Below are 15,680 nucleotides of genomic sequence, written 5' to 3' on the forward strand. Positions count from 1 at the left end.
TGCCGTGTTTTATTTTACACAATGCAACGATGTGCAGTAAATCCAAGCTTGTATTTTATTACTGAATTAATTGTGTGGTTGTTTAAATACTCTCTTCTGAGTGTTTGTTTTCCCAGACCCAAGACTGTGCTGCTGTTTGTTACTTTTGTTGTACCAAACTCCATCCAAAGAGGCTATTTTCCTGTGAGGGACCCTGAGCAGGGACTCTGGCTAGGCCACCCCGTTGCAGTTGGCCTCCTGACCCGATAACCTGCTCCGTAACCCATCTTTTCTCCCCGCCAGGTGCCTCTCTTGTGTGAACAGCGCTTTCCGCTGCCACTGGTGCAAGTACCGCAACCTGTGCACCCACGACCCCACCACCTGCTCCTTCCAGGAGGGCCGGATCAACGTCTCTGAGGTACCAGACCATGGTTTCAGCACTTCCTAGCTCTTTATTCTTTGCTTTTCCTATGGCACAATTAGCAGAAGCGATGTTTATGTGAGGTTTTTTGACTTTCCATGGGTTGAGGCGTGTTCCTGCACTCGTCTCCGGGCTGGCACCTGGACGTGCAGATGCAGCAGGGAACGTAGCAAGAAAGTGTTGGTCTAGCAAAAGCGATGTGTCCCAGCCTGAATGCCAAAGCTGATCCCCCCTTTGATATGTGGGTATGCTTGGATTCAGTAAGAGCTGTAATTCATACTGTAATTGCTGTAGCGCTTTCCTTTGGGGTCTCAGAGACTCCATGTTATATACAAAGCATGCAGGGATTTGCCCGACGGCAAGCAACGAGTGTGCAGAGCTCCTGGTGGGACTCCTGGTGCCTTCTGCACTGGGTTGTGTTGGCAGGTCTGAAATTTATGGGTGGAACCTGACTGTAAACGGATTAAGAAGGCCATTACAGATGTGAATAGCCCCAGACTTTGGAAAGGAGAATTGCTTTGGGTTCCAGCACTGTGGACCAGGGGCCATCTCTCTTAGCAGTTCATAAAAGGTGTGGGGCTCCATTCCAAAAACGCTTTTAACAGTTGGAAGGAGGCAAAGCCCATTAACAGCTCTGCCAGATCTCTTCAGTATGACCTGGGGTGGAGGGATCCATGAAGGAAAAGAGTTTGTTAGCACAAATTCCTGATCAAAGTTAACCAAAACCCCTTGATTTGGGGTATTTGCACCTTGTCTGATTGCTTCCAGCAGTAAATCAGCAGTAGTGAACTTGGGCAAAGCTGCACTGCGCTCTGCTTTAGTTTCTCCAGACATTGGACAGATATAGCCCCCAGTGCTGGTAGGGTCCTGGTCTTTGCTCTCTGTCCTTGCTGCCCCTGCACACCTCTCCGTGGCACCTGCAGGGTCACTTGTTATACAGGATCACCACCACCTTGGGCAGGCCCCAAAGCAGCAAGAAAAAGGTGCTTTGAAAATCCTGAGTGTCTTGGGAAGTGGGAAAGGTAGCAGTGGGGACACACCAATATTAGGAAAAGGTAGGAGAGAAGGATCAGCCAGCGTGAAGACAAACACCTGTCAGTGGGTAATGGGGATAAGGAAGGGTCAGATGAGAGCAGCAGGAGAGATCGGGCAGCGGGGTAAAAACCACTGAAAAGAAGTGCCACAAGCTCTGGGGCTGCTGCTAAAACAAAGGTAAACTTGGAACTTAACCAGCCCCCAGGTCTTTCTGGTTAATGTGCTGCCAGGAGGCACAGGGACAAGGCAAGGCATGTTAATGAGCTGCATGTGTATAGGACAGGGGGTCTGCAGGAGCAGAGGGACGGGCAGGACAGGCAGTGTAACCGTGAGCTCTGCTGGCCTCGTGCCACCTCCAGCGGGGACGAGAAGAGGCACAGACATGGCACCTTGAAGAGCTGCCTCATGCAGCGAGGGTACAAACACCCGAGGAGAAGCATCCACCCTGGGGACAAACCAAAAGCTTCCCCAGCCCAGTTCAAAGCCAAGAAACTTCCTTTTAAGATAACAAGGGAAAGCAAAAACCTTTGCTTTGGCTTCTCCAAGGGGTGTGGGTTTTTTTTTTTTCCTTCACACTCAAAGCTTTACTGTCTTCCCAGGCTTTACATTTGGAGTTCTCATTTTTATAGGTCTTCAACCCCAGGATATTAAAAGTGTTTGACAAGTCTCTGGCAAAGTAGGGCAATACCGTTGCCTCCGTTCTGCTCCCAGGAACACACAGGACTTACCTGAGATCACAGGGCAGCGAGTGGAGGAGACACAGTACCTCTGCCGGTTCCTGATGGGATCACAGGGCTCCAAAGGACTTTCTCATCCTCGTCCTTTTAGAGTTTGTTTCTTCATGGGGCCGTTAGGTGTTAATGCAGCACCCTTCTGGTGACTGTTTTTGATAAAGGCTACCCATAATGATACAGATGCTCTGCTGCTCATCGTGACTTCTCTACACCTCTGAGCACAGGCAAAGCCAGCCACTAAAAACTAATTTGTTTGCTTATTTGAGGTAAATGAATTGTCACTTGTGTACACAATGCAGTCCTACTGCCTTTATTATGGGCATTTCACTCCGGCTAACACAAGACATCAAACAAACGCCTCATAAAGAGTTTCCTCTCCTAAAATAATTCAGATCACAATGCCCTCATTGTGTCACAGCCTTATGTATTGGCAAAACGTTTGTGCTTATCAGCATGGTTCCCTCTGCAGCAGCAGGTTTGTATGTGGAGCCACAGAGCCATGCCCCAGCCAGAGGCTGTGGTGGAGCTGGGCACCTACTGGTCTGCCCGGCCCGGCCCATCCCCTCAGCTTGTTCTTGTGTAATGCTTGCACACGTACTTGAATGTTCTCTTTTACTCCTGACCCATCAGAATTTGTGTCCCAACGGGACTCAGATGTGTAACTGAATCCCTTTGATGCTCCCTGGGGTTGTCTGCCTTGGGAAGAGAAAAGCGCACGAAGCCTCAGCCCCTTTGCTGGGCCCTGGGGGAAGCAAGCCCTTGATAAGCCACACACTTCTTGCAGTCCTCTGGCTGTACCGACTGAGCTAACTGCTGCTTTTCTGCCCCATGTTCCACACAAATACAATGGAGAGGAGCTTTCTGTCTCTGTCTGCCCTGTCCTCAGGGCAGGGCTCGGCAGCGGAGGCAGTGGCCCAGGGGCCCGACTCTGAAGGTGGCTGGTGCCTTGTCACAGGGGTAGAAGCTGGCCTGGGAAGTCATCAGTGAGCTCTAGCACCAGCAACTCTATTTTCTCAGCCTTTTTCAGGTGGCCTGAGGCTTCGTTTGTCCACAGAAGTTGTGTGCTTGGACTTTGCTATCCAAAGAGCAATGGGAAGGTGTAGCCCTGAGGCTAGCTTGCACCCACACAAGCAAAGCCTCTCCAAAATGGGGCCTCATGGGTGCGTAGTGCTGATTGTCTTCTGTTACAAAGCTTCAGTCCCCCAGGTGAAACACGGGGCCCTCTGAGACTCGCACAGCCCCAGCTCAGGCCTGTAATGTCATTTTAATGGGTCTGGGGGGGTGCGTGTGAGTGCGTGTGGCTTATGGCTGTATGATGTGTCTCTCTAAGTGTACAAAACAGAGATGAAGAGGAATGTAGACACATATATACTTATACCCATTCCAGTGGAGAGCTAGAACCAAATAAATCCTATTAGTTTCCCAGAATGTGGGAATCCCTTCCCTCTTTGATGTCCACTGCGTGTGGATAATGCCATTTCCACATGTGAGGTGCTGAATCAGGGGAATGGAGCATTTCAGATTCTGGAAGTTAAGTGCAGAACCAGATTTCAGCTCTGTCCTGACTCCTTGGAGTTTGGGTTTAAATTATTGCTGCTTTTAGGGCAATATCTTTGCACCTGGCTATGCCCTTTGATGCTGAGTGCAGCCTGATGCACCTTGAAGGAAATAAAACAAATCAAACATTCCTCATATCTGTTCCTACAATCCCCATTTTGAATGCCTGAATGGGATCTTTGGTGTGTAAGAGGCAACCAAGGACCACCTCTAAGTCCACCAAAGTCAGTGAATGACTTGGCTGGGTCACATCTAGCTTCTGCAGAGATGTTTATCTGAGACATTACCAATAGTAATAAGAAGTCCAACTGCAGCAAGGTTAACTGCTCTGAAAAGATTGGGTTGAGCTTATTGGCAGCATTTTTTTTGCTCAGTAGCTTTATGGAGTAGAAACTCCCAGTGTCTGCCCTTCAGAGGGGAACGGAGCCGTGCAGGAAGATGCTCCTCGGGGACATGGGAAGCTGTCCCCGGAGTGCCCCATCCATGCCCAGGGACCAGCTCTGGTCCTCACCTCTGCTGCACAGAGAGCTGCTGATGGGCAAGAAATTGGCTCTGCAGGTGTCTGTGCCCTGCTTCGCTGTAAATATCACAGGACTTCGTAACTGACAGGCCAAGGCACAGGGTACGGCGCAAAGCACAGGACAAGCGGTCGGTTGTTGAGAATTTACTGGTGAGAAAAGTCCTGCTTCAGTTGACTTTCTTTGCACGTTTGGTTCCTGAGGAGCAAGGTCTGCTCTCCTTTCCACTAGCGTAAATGAAGAATAATGTGTTTGCCTGAGTGATGGGGTTCGTAATTCATGTCATTGGGAACACAATGCTGAGCCAAGGGTTTACGTTCATGTGCCAAATTTGCTTATGTTTAGAGCTTTAAAATGTGAGCAGCTAGTTAACGTTTGTAAAGGGTTTTTGGTTTTGGTGAAAAATAGAAAAATGTTGTATTGTCTTCTATTTGGTCTAAATCCCTTAGTCGAAAGAAATGCCTGCTATTTCTACGCAGCTTTTTTCCAAGTAAGAGCAAGGAGGTTTGACCTACTAAAACTGCTCTGTTAAACACAAATAATAACCATGGGTGCTCTGTTCTGCTCCAGGGACAGATGCTTATCTCTGGTGTTTAATGTATTTATAGACCTTGGAATTTTTGAGACTAAAAAATGTTGTAGAAGCATAAAATGTCTTTGTAATCTCTGCGCAATGATGCTTCATACCCGGAATATTCCCTGAGAGTCTGTGCCACTCGTGCGTCAGTCTTGTCTTTCTTCAGCAGATCTTCTGATTTGTGTTTATTCTGGTTTACAGAAGTCAAGAAGGATAATGAGAGAATTCAGCGTGTGTTTATTTAGCAAGAGGAGGTAATAATGGCCTTTCTAACTCGCTGCAGGATTTACTTCTCATGAATTAAAAACAAAGTAAACTGATTATGGAGCAAATTGCATATTCGGCTGGCTGGAGTTCTCCCTTTTGTTGTGCATTCTCTGGACGCTCAGCTCGTCCTGGCACAGAGTGGGGAGTGCAGGACGGAGCACCCAGACTGGTGCTGAACAAGCGAGGGGAAGGGCTCGTGGTTTACTTGCATGGGGGAACCTTTCCAGAGCCTGCATGCGGTGTGGGAACAAGGTGCTGCTGCAGAGGCACCTACGGCTGGGCACCTCTCTATCCACTTGCAGACATGCACGCACCATATAAAAGCCTGTGTGGGCATGAATGTGTGTACATTGCTGCTGCAGCAGCAACTGGGGAGGAAAAAAAACAACTGAAAACTGAGCAATGAGCCTGGATTGGAAATGGCACAAATAGGGAAGAGAGGGCCCGCAGCAGTGCTTTCTGTAATGCACGCGGTGTCAGAGCAAGCCCCGCGCCCCCCCCGGCCCCTGCAGGCTTGGTGGCTTCACTCACTCATCTGATAAAATTCAGCAGCAACTGCCAGCAGCAGTGCGGCTCCCCACAAGTGCCTGTGCTTTCACTAGGAGGGCATCTTCCTGCATCCCTCTCCATCCCAAAATGTATGTCCCTTATTAGTGTGATCACTGGAGCTGTCAGGCCAGCGTGGAGGGGCTGCGCTCGCAGGCTGGCAGCCCTTCTCTGCACCACAGTCCCGATGTGACATTTTTCTCCCACTGAAAGCACTGCTCAAAGAGGAAAAAAAAAAAAAAGAAAAAAGAAAAACTATTATGTCCTCCTCATCTCTACTGATGGTAGGACAATTTTTGCTACCAGCGTTTTCAGCATTACAGGACAGATTTGGAAATGCAAGTCCTCTCCCGTTCTCTATGGGAAGAAGCATTCCCTTAGCAGTCATCTCACGAATGACGGTGGCCAGGAAGGATAATGGTCCAGAACATATTCATTATTTTCAGGACTGTGTGCTGAGCTTCTCCCACTGGTGAGATGGCTGGAGACTGCTGGGTTTTAATCATCATGTGCTGAAGGATCCCGGTGCTGCGGGGTGCCTCTCCTCCCAGACAAGGAGCTAGGACTGCTGTGCCCTGCAGCTGTGTCTCCGCGTGTGCTGCTCTGTGGCCAAGCCCTACGCGCAGCCAGGTCTCGAGCAGAAGCTGGGATAGGTGTGCAGTGTGTAACGTGTGTGCAAAGACAGCCCGGCACAGCTCGCAGCTGGATGGAAAACACCCGGGATCTCAGCAGCTTGCTGGGAGTGATGTGAAGGCTGAGCTGGGATTTGAGCCCCTGGTACTGCGATCTGTGGGGACCCGAGAGTTGAGCTTCGGGTGGCATTCCCGTCCAGCCTGCAGACCTGCATCACTGCAGGGAAGGGCTGCTCTTTCCTTCCCAGCACGGCCAGCTTCCTGGCTGCTGGAGCTAAAAACCACTCTTGGCTGTTAATCCGTGAAAGTCCCTGCTAGAAATAAAATAAAAAATATATAAGGAAAAGTGCCACTAAAAAGGTTTATGAGGCAGCAGCTTAAGCTACTGGCTCCTCTAAACTTGGGCAGCATCTGGTTCTCATTTACAGCTCGCCGGAGCCAGTAGCGAAACAACATCCCATGGCCTGGGAGTGCGGCTCGGCTGCCTGCTGGCCCTTAGCGAGACGGGATTTCCTCCCTGGGGGATTTCCTCCCTGGGCATGCTCCTAGCCTGAGCTGGAGCCCGGAGGACAGCTCTCCTCACCTCTCCATCCGCATGACTTAGTTTAATTTCTAGGCTGGGTGGCAAAGGGCTTGGGGTGCCAGTATGGAATTTGGCAGAGCAAAGGGAAACATTCTGGTTTTTTTCCCTCTAAAACTTCTACTTTAGCTTGGGATTAATCATTTATTGTCAGCTACTTACAGGTACTTAGGTATCTATTTCCATTAGATCAAAGCAAATTAGAGCTAAATGGAACGTAAATACTTCTGATGGCCAGAGCCTATGTCTGTGGTGTTGCAGTTCCTGGTATATGAAGTGAGGAAAACCTGCATCTCCCAATGTGCTGTGAGGAGATAATGCTTGGGATGTTGAGAGCTATTGGGAGAGATGTCATATAGTTACCACGCACTGATGGTTTTTTTTGTGGTTCCTCGCAGATTATCATTCAGACATCCATCGAATGCTCCTGGCTTGCGCGGAGCTGGTGATGTGCTCATCTGTGAAGTGACGTTCGTAGGGACAGTTTCACTTGCGTACAGCATCTTCTGTAAAGAAGTCTCGAGCTAGCGCAATAGCAGTGTTGGTAGCCAATATTAAGCTTGCTATTAATTTACAATTGCATTATTTTGGCCAGATAGTGGCAGAAGTGGAAACAAATAATGCTTCCCTGCTTACTGCTTTAGTTACCGTGCTTAGCTGTTTAAGAGCCCAAGACCAACCACTTCCACGCTTTCCGTACAACAAATACGGAGTTTTGGAGGCAGCAGCATTTTGCTCTTCTCTTTGTTCCTTTATTGCAACCACACTGACGTTTGAAATATTTTCACATGGTTTTAAATGGAAAATTTAACAGACTGCTTCCAGTTTCATGGTATTTTGTACACTTCAAAGCTCAGCACCGCTCCCCAGCAGGGGAGCTGTACCTTGGGGTTCTGCGTTTCTGCATGGAGCCTGCAGCTGCGTGGGCACACCACGAATTGCCTGCCCTGCGTGCCGAAGGTGTGCTCGGGGCATCGGCCAGCTCACGGCGGGCTGAGACGTGGTTGGAGCCGTGGATGTCCCATCCCTGCTGTGACCTCCCGCTGTCTTCTCTTGCCCCCAGGACTGCCCCCAGCTCTTCCCCACGGAGGAGATCCTGATCCCGGTGGGAGAGGTGAAACCCATCACACTGAAAGCCAGAAACCTGCCCCAGCCCCAGTCCGGGCAGCGCGGCTACGAGTGCGTGCTGAGCATCCAGGGCGTGATCCACCGTGTGCCCGCCCTGCGCTTCAACAGCTCCAGCGTGCAGTGCCAGAACAGCTCGGTGAGGGTGCCTGGGGCTCGGGGTGCTGCTGGGTGCCTGGGGACAGCGTGGGGACGGGGCTGGGGCTGCTCAGGAGCCGCCAGCAGCTCTGGAGCATGGGGTTGCCTCCCGTCGTGTTTCTTTTTTAGCTGAAGCAGCCTCCCCTCCTCCCCACGCAGCGCCTTCCCAAAACAGGCTGCTGCGAGGGAGGTGGGCTCAGCAGCGGGGAGGGAAGGGGAAGGAAGGAGCAAAAGGTCCTGGAGTTAAGCTGGCCCCAGGCGCAGGTGGGAGCCGCCGTGGGTGTTTTTGTGGTGCTGGCCCCGTATCTGGTGCTTCCTCGCCCGACTGCAGGGGTCAGCGAGGGGAAGGGAGGAGGAGGGAACGCACCAAGGTGTCAAGGCGAGCTAATTCACATGGGAGAGATAACGAGAATCGCAGACCCCTTATCAGGGAGCTGTCAAATTCCAGGTCACGGTGGCTTGATGAATACAGAAATGCTGAACCGCCGCATGGTGCGGGGAGGGAGGGGGAAGGAAAAGTGCCAGGGGAGAGAACGCAGCAGAGGGAAGGAAATTTCCGGAGGGATGCTGCTGAAGAAGCAGGCAGGGGAAGGCAGCTCGGCCTCAGCTTGTACAGGATGGGGCTGAGCCCTGCAAATGGACCGGGCAGGATTTTACCCAGGGATCATGTATGGCCAAAGGCAGCTTCCCTCTGCCCAAAGCCACCCTCCCGGGCACAGCATGTGTTGGTGCAGCACCCAGCACACATCTGCTGGCGGCAGGGCAGGGGGGAGCCGCGTCCTCGGCCTCCTTGGGGGCCTGGGGTCAGGCAGGGTGTGCTCGGTTTGTTTCAGGCAGCAGAACGAGGAACTTCAGGGGCTGCTTTAGTATTCAGTGCAGATGGACTTAAATTGTTAATCAAGTTTTGAATTTTTAAAAGTTTCACTGGATATTTATCCATCACTGGCTGTCTTTGCGCCTTGCAGCTTGCTGGCTAATAAATGTATTAATACTGTGTAGTACTTTTCCTATCTAAAGCAATTTATAAACATTAGGGAAGCACTTTTATTCCTGTTAGGCTAATAGGAAGTGGTAGACAGAGAATTCAAGAGCAATTCTACTCTCACGGCTCCATCAGCCGAACAGAAGATCTGGTTTCATACCAACTCAGTAAAACCCAGGCAAGGTAAATCCCTGTGACCAAAAGCAAGTTAAACAGTGCACCTGTTGCACGGAGACAACCTCTGAGCAGTCTGCTTTCATTTAATCATCGTTCCCTCATCCCAAAGATGATGGCAGCGCTCACTTTTTAAAGATTTTTTAGCAGCTCTTGATTGACTTAAAGAGAGCATCTGGACGAGGCCTCATTGGTGCTAATGGCAATGATGGGAATTTCAAAACACACTGGGAATTCACATGAAGCATCCAGCTTCTCTCTGCAGCCCCCGGATGTCCACGAGAAGGTGAATAATTCACGTCAGTGCTGTCATAGACTCGACTGACGCGCAGACACGGCAAGGCCCTCTCTGCACCATCTACTTTTTCTCAGCTGATGCCTATTTCATCAGCCAAAGCTGTGTAGCGTGATTTTTGAGCTCCCAGTCACGCTAGGGTGCATGGTGACTGTATAAGGAGTTAGCCTGAAGGCAGCAGTCCTTGCAGTGTGATTATCTGGAGGGGCTGTATTGATAAGCTAGAGACTGAGTGACAAGAGCAGCCACTGCGAGTGGAATAATTAATCTATCGCCTCTCACAGGGACTAGATCTGATTTAATTATCTCTCCCCGGTGAGGAGGAGGAAGCCAAAGCAGGACCCTAGAGCTGAAGTGTAGAAGTGGTGGTGGTGGTTCAGACATCAGCGCATGATGCAGAGAATAATCACTGCTTGTTAAAAAATCTGCGTTTCCTGGTAGCATCCCCGCAGGCATCTCACTCTGGTTTCTTCCCCAGTACCTCTATGACGGGATGGACATAAGCAACTTGGCCGTGGACTTTGCTGTGGTGTGGAACGGGAACTTTGTCATCGACAACCCGGAGGACCTGAAAGGTAACGGTGCTTGGGCTCGTCCCCGCGGCACCACGAGGGCTGGGAGGGAGGGATGTGGTGGTCCTGGGCGACCCCATGTTGGGCAAGAGCAGCTCCCACACCACAACAGTGGGAGAACCGCTGGAAGGCCCCAGACTAAAGCTCAAAAAATGACCCGTGGGGAGAAACAACTCATTGCGTGCTGTCCTCCCTTCCCGCAGTGCACCTGTACAAGTGCGCGGCGCAGCGCGAGAGCTGCGGGCTCTGCCTCAAAGCCGACCCCAAGTTTGAGTGCGGGTGGTGCAGCGGGGAGGCCAAGTGCACGCTGCGGCCCCACTGCGGCCCCCCGGCCGCCCAGCCCTGGCTCGACTGGTCCAGCAGGAACGTCAAGTGCTCCAACCCGCGCATCACTGAGGTAAGAGCGCCGCTGGGCTCTGCCCACCCCTGGCCCCATCTCGGGGGGGCTCGGGGCTGTCCCCAGCACCCTACTGCCCATCCGGAGCTGAAGGGTGGGGAACAAAAATGCTCCATTGCTTCCTGCGAAGTCACCTTGGGTGTGAGCAGGGTTTGCAGCCGCTGCCCCGCCATGCAGCTCTCACTCGTCGCGATGCTGCCGGTGGTGGGGTGACCGCTGCAGACCGGTGCAGGAATGCTAATTAAACTAGGGAGCTAATTAGTCTGTAGCTGATGTTTCAGATGTTTCCGTTCAGACCGCTGAGTCTCCCAGGAGCACTTCTACCAATAAAACTGCTCGTGGTCTGTTAACGTTACTATTAGAAGTGACACTCCTACCAGGTGGGAATGGAAGAAGATTTTTGTTTCTCACTTAATCAGCTTCATTAACAAAATAGTCTCCCTTGCCCTGAGCGTGTGTCCGTTCTGCAGGAGGTGCAGGTGTAGCATGATGATGTGTCCAAGTGGCCTGGTGCACTGATGTCCCTGGCTGAAGAACAGCTGGCAGGGAAGCAGCAGGACTCAGCACACGCGTGTGCACCAGCTCAGCCGGGGCCCCTTCATGTGGAGAAGCTTTCTCATAGTTCAGACTGGTTTCTACACCAGTTCTGTCAGAGCGGCTCATGCTCTGACCCCCTGGGAGGAAGGCATTCACCTTGTTTTTATGGAAGAAAGGCACGGAGGCTTGCTGTGTTGTCTCAGGGTTGGATGTGAGAGAGGGAGGATGTTGCTGAGGAGAGTCTGTCTTGGAGAGTTTTGCAAAATTCCTGAGTAGCCAGTTGTATAGAAAATGGGAAAGCCTCAGCAGAAACCCTGCAAGGTTGATATTCCTAATCCCGAACCCTTCAACAGCAGAAGTCAACATCTCTCTCATCCCGCTGTTCCTCCAGAAAAGTGGAGACCGTGAGACTGTTACAGTCTTCATTGCTGTTGGGTGCTTTTAATGGGTATTGGAGTTCCTTGAGTTCTTCAGGTGCCATTTGCAGTGTCCCTTGCTGCACGGAAAGGCCCGCGGGGAGCACTCTTCTGGCAGGGCCATCACTCAGGTTCAAGCCGGAGCTGCTGGCACGCTGCCTCCGCTCCACCGGCACTGGCTTTAAAATCTTAGACTGGAGAGCAGTGCTTTCCCATATGAGTGCCTGTGTTACAAACACCCTGCATGACTCAAGCTAAAAGAGCATTTAAAACAGGCTGTTTTCCACTTCTTTTGCTTCATCTGGCCACTTTCACTCTTCCTCTGAAGCTGAAGGTCAAGGGCTTTACTCCCGGGTCCAGTGCCTTTGGGGGACATGTAACTAGCAAGAAGAGATCACACTTTAATAGTCATAAAAGCAAGTGGGCAGCAGGCTGCACGCAGCCCTTTTTTTTTTGCCTCATCTCACTGTGAGGCCTTGCCATCACCAACAGTGTCCCTTTAACAGCATAAGACTTCCATGCAGTCTGTGGTCTTAGCAATAAATAAATAAAAATCAGTTTTCTTGTGAACAAGCGGCACTCTGATCTCCTATTCATTTATTTGCAGGCCTCATTAATATAACATCAGTGCAACAAACAGCTGAAGGGGGGGCAGTGTCAGGCTGAATAATGGAGCTGCTCTGCGGAGATAACAATTAGGTTCTGAATGTGCTATCAGCCGAGGCAGAGACGAGGAAGGATCATGCCGGGATGACAATGCTCATGTGCTGGTTCCCTGCTGGGCTCATCAGCTGGGATCCGGACAGCTTGGGGCGGGATGAAAAAAGACAAAGAGAGCGAAGGTGGATGAGGTTTGGGAGGGGCAGGGGTTGTGCCATCCGTTGTGCAAGCAGGGTGCTCTCTCCGCACCGTAGCAGATGCCAAGGTGTCGCAGGCTCTCAGCTTCCCCCAGCTCCAGAGGGAAAGTCCTGTCCTAGGGCTCCCTGGCTCATGCACAGACTTCTAGCTAAATACTGCTTTTTGTCAAATGCTGAACTGTGCAAGACATGGGGCTGACAACACGCAGCTCGTGTTGTTACAGCAGCATCTTCTGCGGGCTGGGGAGGGAAGCGGGGCGCCCCTGCAGGGTCCCTCAGGTGCCAACCTCGGTGTCAAGCACCAAGAGCAGCGCAGTGCGGTATCCGTGTCCCTTATGTGGTGTGAGGGCTGGGCACAAGGATAATCAAGCTCCTATCACCATCTACGTTGTGTATTTGAAGCCTTTCTAGGAATAACTCAATGCTTTGCACTTGCTAAGTCCTCTCACTGTGCAGCAGGGAACAGGCGTTATCAGAGGAGGTGGGTTGCTCGTTTGTTCCAGGCTGAGGCAGCGAGCAGAGGTGGACAGCTCAGGGCATCAGCATACCCAAAGGCCTTCCAGGCCCCACCTTGGATAGTAGTGTTTTTCAGACTGTTTTCAAGACGTCCTAAAAAATTTCTGGCAGAGGTATAGCCCCTTCCGCAGCCAGTGTATGAGTCCTGGTAACGGCCTTGCTTTCCCATAGCTGCTTTTTTTGGGTTCTTTCCATCCTCTACAGAGCTCCGAGGCTGAGAGCTGCTGTACCGAGCACACCCCTACGGGTTGCAGCGTGAGTTACTGAAACACCGCTTTATTAGGGCCGATAGGAGGCGAGCAGGTGCGGTGTGGTTGTTTGGGGTGTATTTCTTCCTCATGCTTTCTGTCTGGGAACAGAAACCTGGGCGGTCACCGCAGGGAGCCCTGCAGCCTGGGCAGCCCCCCAGCACCACCGGCCCCAGGCTGGCCCCACTGAGCACACCCAGGGGTGCTGGGGTCGGGGCGCTCCTGCTACTGGACCTTTAAGGCTCCTCATCTTCCTGCGATTTTGACTGAATCTCCCCAGCTGTAATTAATTGAATGCATCTGTTCTAACCCTGGGGCTGCTTTATGGCACAGTTACTTCAAAACCGTTCAATTAGCGACCACTAAAATTTAGGTCAAGTGGAGCTCCGTATTGGGGATTTTCCAGGTCAGGACATTTTCAAAATACAGAATCAGCCCTGCTTTGTTTGGCAGGGCCGTTTGGCTCCGCTAGTCGTGGTAAGGTCAGGAAATGGCAAACTGCAACTGCTTTCTGAAGAGGGGAAGGGGCCAACGAGCCTGGCAGTGCAGGCGCTACAACAAAACGCGTTTTAGTGTAATCTGGAGCTGCAAAGGACAGTTGTAGCTGTCAAGTACATGAACTGCCGAGCTCAGGTGATTCCCAGCTAGCGGTGTAAGCATTAGCAGCGCGGGCCTTCAGGACGCAGTGTAATGCAATACAGCTTGATTTTGTACTGTGTCTTTTGTGGGCACGCAGTGCTTGGCGGAGCTAAATGATACAGGACGTGACATGCTCTGCGGTACGAGGTACAGAGGGCAGCAGCACAACAGGCAGCGTGTGATGAATGGATCAGAAACCTCCGTCGTTGGTCGGGGGGAGAGGGAGGTAGAAGTTGAAGCAGGTGCAGAGGAAAGCTGAGGTGCTTCGAGATGCGGTGATGCCCACACCTGGGCACAGAGAGCAGGCCGAACCCCCCCATGTTTTGCCAGATTCGGTAACAGAGCCTTAAACAGGAGCAGAGGTGGAGAGCAAGAAGTTGAGACGTAAGGATGGGAGAAGGAAACGGCTCAGCTGAGACCTGAAATGTGGCACAAGCAGAGAGGGCAGGGAGGTGGAAGGGTGCTGGGGGCGTCCTGCTGGTGTTGGCAGCTTGCAGGGGATGGGAAGGGGATGCGGGGACATGCAGCACACATGGGGCTATGAGGAGGGTGCAAGCGGGGCTGTTTTGGGGTGCCGGCCCCACAGGGCAGCGGGACACAGGTACGGGCTGGGGCTGGGGCTTGTGCCTCTTCTGAAGCTGCTCACGAGCAGGGACCAGCGAGCTTGTGGGAAGGTGGAGGAAAAGCTGCCAGGCAGCCAGAAACACTGAGGAAAGGGACCTGAGGAGCTGAAATCTGTTGCCAAAGACAAAGGTGGAACTGACAAGCATAAACAAGATTTATCCATTAAATTAATTAAAGTGCATTATTATAGATTGTTTGTTTATTAATAACAGCTGTAGCATTGAGAAGATTAGTAACTCACCCAAGAGCAATAACAGGCTGGTGGCAGATTCAAAACAATTGTTTGAGAGTCTTGGGTCCAAATCTTGTGACTATACGTTACTGTAATTTATACTGCTCATGGAAGAGGATATTGTCCTTGATGAAAGTCCATAGAAGCAGGGCTGATTACGGCTGAGGTAGGCTATAAACAGGCAGCTTTAAAGCACACACCTCGCCCTTTAACATTTCTAAGTCACTCGAGGTGCCAACTTACTAATAAAATGTGATATTAACATTCAGGGAGCGGCCAAGGCAGAAGTTAACAAGGTTCTGCAAAGCAGCGGGCAGCTTCTGGAAGGTTACTTACTGTCTGTTGTGTAGTCTATGAAAAAGGAGCCAGGTTTATTCTGTCTGCGGAGTGCCATTGTCCAAGCTACGGGCTCAGGGACCCTCGATGTCCCCTCTGAGGACAACACACGGGGGTTTTAGCTTTGTCAGCTTCTCTGGGTTGCCCTCGGTGGCTGTGGCAGGGGGAGCCTGTGGGTAGGTGGGGGGCATGGTGTAGGTGGGCAGCCTGCACAATGGGGGCTCCTTTCCCAGCCAGGCATGGGGTTCCTGGGGGAACCAGCTCCCTTTTCCTCCCGCAGCTTGACCCACGTTGTGCTTCCCTCTAGATCCTGACGGTGTCGGGCCCCCCGGAAGGAGGCACCAGGGTGACCATTCGTGGCGTGAACCTGGGCCTGGACTTCTCGGAGATCGCCCATGGCGTGCAGGTGGCGGGGGTGCCGTGCACGCCGCTGCCGGAGCAGTACGTCGTCGCCGAACAGTGAGTGGCCTCAGGGATGTCGCCTCTTCCCCAGCCTCCAGCCATGGAAGCAAACGCACAGGAGGGCAATAAATCCTCCAGCCCCTGGGAGGTTCCTGCACCCGCTCCAGCTCTGCAGAGCTTCAGGAACGGGTCCGGAGGTGGATGGTGCCCCTGCGGCCGGGAGGGGACAGGGTGCTTGGATGGTGTCTTGGGGGTCAAACAGCCCTTTAAGCTTTCATTAAGCGTTTTGTTCCCTTCCACACGGCAGTTCCTGCTTTGCTAAGCAACTTTTCTGATGAGCACCT

The 15,680-nt window shown here is 51.8% G+C and overlaps 1 protein-coding gene across 4 annotated transcripts in view; it reads left to right on the forward strand.

The window, feature by feature from the left end:
- PLXNA2 (plexin A2) overlaps positions 1-15,680 on the forward strand; it is a 160,975-nt gene that overhangs the window by 105,784 nt on the left and 39,511 nt on the right. For 3 of the 4 annotated variants that reach the window (XM_040535550.1, XM_040535552.1, XM_040535551.1), the window contains exons 9-13: positions 283-397; positions 7,910-8,110; positions 10,039-10,135; positions 10,336-10,529; positions 15,242-15,393. In XM_040535550.1, coding sequence (XP_040391484.1) covers positions 283-397; positions 7,910-8,110; positions 10,039-10,135; positions 10,336-10,529; positions 15,242-15,393 — 759 coding nt within the window. Of the gene's footprint in view, positions 1-282; positions 398-2,064; positions 4,785-7,909; positions 8,111-10,038; positions 10,136-10,335; positions 10,530-15,241; positions 15,394-15,680 lie in introns of those variants that run through there. The other variant, XM_040535553.1, reaches the window with a different exon arrangement.

This window comes from Cygnus olor, chromosome 24 (assembly GCF_009769625.2).
Source record: "Cygnus olor isolate bCygOlo1 chromosome 24, bCygOlo1.pri.v2, whole genome shotgun sequence".
Lineage (NCBI taxonomy): Eukaryota > Metazoa > Chordata > Aves > Anseriformes > Anatidae > Cygnus > Cygnus olor.